Source organism: Triticum dicoccoides, chromosome 4A (assembly GCF_002162155.2).
Source record: "Triticum dicoccoides isolate Atlit2015 ecotype Zavitan chromosome 4A, WEW_v2.0, whole genome shotgun sequence".
NCBI lineage: Eukaryota > Viridiplantae > Streptophyta > Magnoliopsida > Poales > Poaceae > Triticum > Triticum dicoccoides.
Window position 1 is genome coordinate 469164638 of NC_041386.1, and position 5168 is coordinate 469169805.

A 5168-nucleotide genomic window follows, 5' to 3' on the forward strand; every position below is an offset into this window, starting at 1 on the left:
CCATGCCCCTCCGTCCTCCTGTACACCCCCTCTTTCTGCACCATGGTTGACAGAGCTGCAGCTCCTCTGCTCCTCTACTCCATGTCCGCTCCCTTTATGAATTCTTCTACTCTTCCAGCATGGCCATAGCCAACCTCCTCTTCTCCTCCCCCCTCCATATCCCTCTCTGATTAGCTAATTTACAATGTTTACATCAGATGTTAGTACCAAAGTTCAGCCATTAAAATATTTTTTGCCGAGTTGTCTGATTTCATAATCAAGAGAATGTAGACAAGTGTTCAGTATGGGTTTTAAGTTTCCTACCATGTCTCCTAAAGTTTATTGTTTCGAATTTGAGAGTAAGTGTTGTTTGTTAATTCCAAAGTTTGTCATCCAAACATGTTTGGTATTGAAATCTCAGGCATTTCAAAGGCCAATTTACTGAACAACCAAACAGGTGAATTCGTATTCGTGCCATTTCAGTTTCCTCACTGATTTGGAATTTAGACCAATTCAATACGGAGCTCTCCAATGGAGACATCCAAACGAAGCGTTAGGTTATTGTCTATTCGTCTGTGGTAGCATAAATAAATCACTGAATGTCTTGTTGTTTACAGTTTATGCAAAGCCATTGTTGTTTACAGTTATGTAAATCCATTGTTGTTTACAGATGATAGTTATTAATGACAACATTCAGAATTGAAATGTGTTCTTCTTTAGCTTGGCCGCCCAGCAATTTGTTTATAGCTCCGCCACTGATTAAGGGGCTTTCATTCCTCTCGCAGCCATGCTTGGCCATCTCCGGCGATCCTCTGGCATTCTGCGCCGCCTACCGATCGCCAGCTTCGCTCCCTCCGACCCTGCCGCTGCATACTCGTGAGATTTGCTCCCTTTTATCCAATCCGCTGTCAAAATGTTCCCTTACTTTAAAAGCATCCTTGCTCCTTATCGGTTAGCTGGTGGCGTTCTTGCTCCATTTCTGGTGCAATACTATACTTTCTAAATTTGAGTGGCACAATTATAAGCTTATAGCACGTGAGTTAAGCTTTTTGCTTGCTTCACTGCCTCTAATTCCATTCCATGACAAGATACCTTTTGAGTAAGTAAAACTTTTTTCACCTCTGACTTCTCCAAATAATATTGTCTGCATCGTGCAGGGGATGGAGTTCACACGCCGAGTCACTCTCGTTTGTTTCATGTAAGTTCATGTAAGACCTTTCTTTCACTTCGCCATATTGAATCACCCTTCATTTTCTTCTAGATGATTGGCGCCTTTGATGAAATATCAATCCATGGCAGGTTGGTGTGGCAAGCATGCTACCAGGAATTTCTCTACAGATGATAAAGTTACCAATGGTCGTCGAGGGTATCGGCAAAAGGAGTTGAAGAAGCCAAGTACGGCCGTGAAGGTATTTCGACAGAGTTTAGCCCTGTGCTTCACATGTGGCCTTACACTTTTTTATAGCCTCATGCTGTTAATCCCAAGAATATGATAGACAGCAGGTTAAGTAATTTGATTTTGCTTCACAGGATAATGATGCAATCATTGATCGCATACAAAAGAGCACAAGGGGGTTGAAAAAAGGGCCGGTTGGGCACACCCTTTCATCAGCAGAGAAAAGGAAATTCCTTATCAACACTGTACGTCATTACATAAAGATAGTCTTAATATTATCTTTTCTGTCTTTTGAGTTTATCATGCGTCAATGATACTTATACTTTAGCTGGTGCCTGTAGAGCTCCAAATCACATGTTCGCATAATTTAAAGGATTGTATGTAATAACTAACAATCAAAATGTTGTTGCAGAAGTGCAATTTCACTTGTTATATACCAAATATGAACTATAAAAAGTTTTCTTGCGCCTTCAAGGCAAGTAATGAGCTTGCACTATGTAATCAACTAGCAACTGTTGTCCCTAAAAACTTTTAGTAGCTTATTCATTCTCATCTCTAAATTGCAGCTTCTTGATCTTGAAGACTCAAAAGAAGCTGTTTACAGCACCCTTGATGCATGGATCGCCTTTGAGCAGGACTTTCCACTTGCCTCATTAAAGCAAGCAATTGTAGCTCTTGAAAAGGAGGAACAATGGCATAGAGTTGTCCAAGTATTGCAGATTATAATTTAATTTATTTTTATTGAATTTATCTTTTATACAGTATGAATTAAATTTCTGCCAACTACAAACCTAGGTAATAAAATGGATGTTGAGCAAAGGGCAAGGAAATACCGTCAGAACATACGAGCAATTAGTGCGTGCACTTGAGAAGGACAACAGAGCAGAGGAAGCACATAAAATCTGGGAGAAGAAAATAGCCCATGACCTGCATTCAGTTCCTTGGCGTTTCTGCGGTCTTATGTTGGCAATTTACTACAGAAACAATATGCTAGATAGGCTTATCAAGGTATGGACCTCGAATGTTTTCTACTCTTCACTGACTCTACCTACTCTTTTCCTTCAAGTTTATTGGCTGGTAATTTCTAATATGATCTTACCATTGCTTGCCTTCTCTGATGGCTTAGCTCTTCGGTGCCCTTGAAGCATGTGGTCGCAAGTGTCCTAGTAAAGAATATATACGGAAAGTTGAAGTTGCATATGAAATGCTTGGTCTATTAGAAGAGAAGAAGGATTTGCTTGAAAAGTACAAGGATTTGTACAATAAGCCATCAAATAGTGATAGAAAGAAAGATCGACGGTTCAAGAAGGCTGAGAAGAAAGCTGGTTAGTCCTGTGGCGCCTGTAATCCTTTATTTGCCCAATGACAGTCAAGCATTTCTGACAAGTTGAAATGGCTTGTTTCTGTTAAATACTTATAAATCCATTTCCGTGTATATGTAACTTTCTGATTGGTTTACATACACCCATTTAAGCAGAATAAGGTACTGGAAGCTCAAAATGTGCTAATTCTGGAGAAATACCTGATTTACTTTTACCCTTTATTTGCATGGTTATCTAGTCAAATTTGTTACTACTTGTGTTCATAAATAAACACCATTTATACATGAGCACGGTCTCCAGTATGCAAGTTTGACTGTCATATTTTATATGAATATGTTGGTTAAATCTCACACCATCTAAAATAGATATTTTATATTATTTTTACCTGTCAAAGTAAGAATTTGCTTGCTTTCTAAAATGCCGTCTATTTCTGAATGGAGCTAATTTATTGCACCTGGTATTCATCTTTCAGTTCACTGATTTGTTAGCAAGAAAATACCAGTCTTTGTTACGTGGACATAGATGCTTGGTGTATTTTGTAGTAGGATTTCCCAGTGTTCTACTCTACGCCATTTTCTTCAGAACTATTCTGAGAATCTTTTCATACCATGCTTGTGAATTTCCATTATGTTCTGAGTTTTCTTGAGACATCACACGGCAAACATTCTTGAAATTTCTGGCAGCTACTAGAAATTACTTCATTTGCTATGATGCTGAAACTAATTATTAACAATATTCTTTTCTCAGCTGATGATGGCAGCAAACAATTGGAGATGGAAACATCTGAAAACTTACCAGTTAACTCATGCCCTTCAGATAAGGAACTGGTTGCCAGCAGTTAGTCAAGATAAGAAGTAAAGCAATGCAGTTGCTGGCATATTAGTTTACAATTATGTTTCTCTAGTCACCGACACTGACGTGTTATATTATTGTTGTTCCCCTTTCAGATACAACACCGATGGTGAGATCAGTATCAGCCAAGAACGTGATGCAGCTAGTAATCTCTACCAGTAACACTTACTGGGCCAACCAATAGTCCATTACTAATAGGAAACAGCATGAACATTGAAACCCCCTTATTCTTCCATAAATCATTGAAGTGCGGTGACTTCCATGTTGCCTTGGACAAATATTTCCGAGTGTTATCGTTCGCCAAAAAAGTTGTAATGTCTGAATATTGGAATAAGTGGGCGCATAACTGTAGTCAACGAAGGGATTACATGAGGAAACCAGTACTTTATCTCATGTACTCAGTGTGAGAATTGTTGTGCTGACATTTCTGTTTTCATACTAGAAAGCCAAATTCCTGTTATCCATCGCAATCTAATATCTCTGCCTTTGTGGAATGTCAAATGCTTTGCTACATTTTCTTTTATCCTGGTTCTGAAACTGTGGTTGATGTTTGCTCTGCGCGAGTTCGCAGAGGTTTGCTCACTCCAATAATGGTGCAAGCCTTTGAAATGGCAAACGTTAGAGAAATTCCAACGCAACGATGTTTTTTTGTCCGTTTGGATCGGTTGCCTGTTCATCATCTGTCCCCTTTTGCGTTTGGGTTGGCAGTCCCCTTTTGCGTTTGGGTTGGCAGTGCACCCAACACGTGGACATATTTTCGTCCTTGCGGCCGGCCTGAAGTATCTTTTTCAAACACAATTCAACCAAAATACAAACATCATAGATGGTTTCACAACCAAACAAATATATCATAGTTTACAAGTCAAATAAATATATCATAGTTTACAAACCAAATAAAAAATAAATTGTCTCAAATACATTTAAAAAAGATACATCTATTGGTTGGTTTTCACAACCAAACAAATATATCGTAGTTTACAAGCCAAATAAATATATCATAGTTTACAAACCAAACAAATTAAATTGTCTCAAATATATTTTTTAAAAAAGATACATCTATTAGTTGCCACCGCATATGCTCAACTAAATTATTTTGCAGCTAAATGAGAGTTTCACAATCACACATTTGATGATGAAGTTGGATGAACCGTGCAAATGTTGTCGCTCCTCCATGCTCAGGCACAACATTGTCACCCTGAAACTGAAACCCTTGGTCATAGTTACGTTCCGAACGCTCATTCTCTACGATTATATTATGCATGATCACACAAGCAGTCATCACCTGCCACAACTTCTTGGTGCTCCAAGTACTAGCAGGATATCGAACGATGCCCCATCGAGATTGCAGAACACTAAAGGCACGCTCCACATCCTTCCTAGCACTCTCTTGTTTTTGGGCAAATCTCTTTCTCTTCTATCCTATAGGGTTGGAGATTGTCTTCACCAAAGTAGTCCACTGAGGATAGATACCGTTAGCTAGGTAGTATCATTTGTTGTAGTTGTGGCCATTTGACCTCCGGGTAGTTGTCTTCGGCAAGCCTTGCAAACACCGGAAAGCATTGAAGCACGTTGATATCATTGTGAGATCCGGCTATGCCGAAGAAAGAGTGCAAAATCCA

At 39.1% G+C, this 5168-nt stretch overlaps 1 protein-coding gene across 2 annotated transcripts; it reads left to right on the plus strand.

Moving 5' to 3' along the window:
* The first annotated feature begins 12 nt into the window (after positions 1-12).
* On the plus strand, positions 13-4026 carry LOC119286241 (pentatricopeptide repeat-containing protein At4g18975, chloroplastic-like). 2 transcript variants are annotated; one of them, XM_037565614.1, is made up of 9 exons: positions 13-855; positions 1137-1187; positions 1279-1388; positions 1510-1620; positions 1942-2085; positions 2171-2383; positions 2502-2700; positions 3445-3551; positions 3645-4026. In XM_037565614.1, exons 1-8 carry the CDS (start codon positions 663-665, stop codon positions 3537-3539), a joined length of 1116 nt encoding a protein of 371 aa, XP_037421511.1. In that variant the 5' UTR covers positions 13-662; the 3' UTR covers positions 3540-3551; positions 3645-4026. The 2 variants fall into 2 exon arrangements, with proteins under 2 accessions (XP_037421511.1, XP_037421512.1); XM_037565615.1 differs by having other exon boundaries at positions 701-855; positions 1137-1177.
* The last annotated feature ends 1142 nt before the right edge of the window (positions 4027-5168 follow it).

Coding starts and splice junctions, on each gene's coding strand:
- LOC119286241 (XM_037565614.1), top strand. CDS start 663: ATGACAACATTCAGAATTGAAATGTGTTCTTCTTTAGCTTGGCCGCCC. Junction 856..1,136: donor GACCCTGCCGCTGCATACTC/GTGAGATTTGCT, acceptor TGCATCGTGCAG/GGGATGGAGTTCACACGCCG. Junction 2,384..2,501: donor TGCTAGATAGGCTTATCAAG/GTATGGACCTCG, acceptor CTGATGGCTTAG/CTCTTCGGTGCCCTTGAAGC.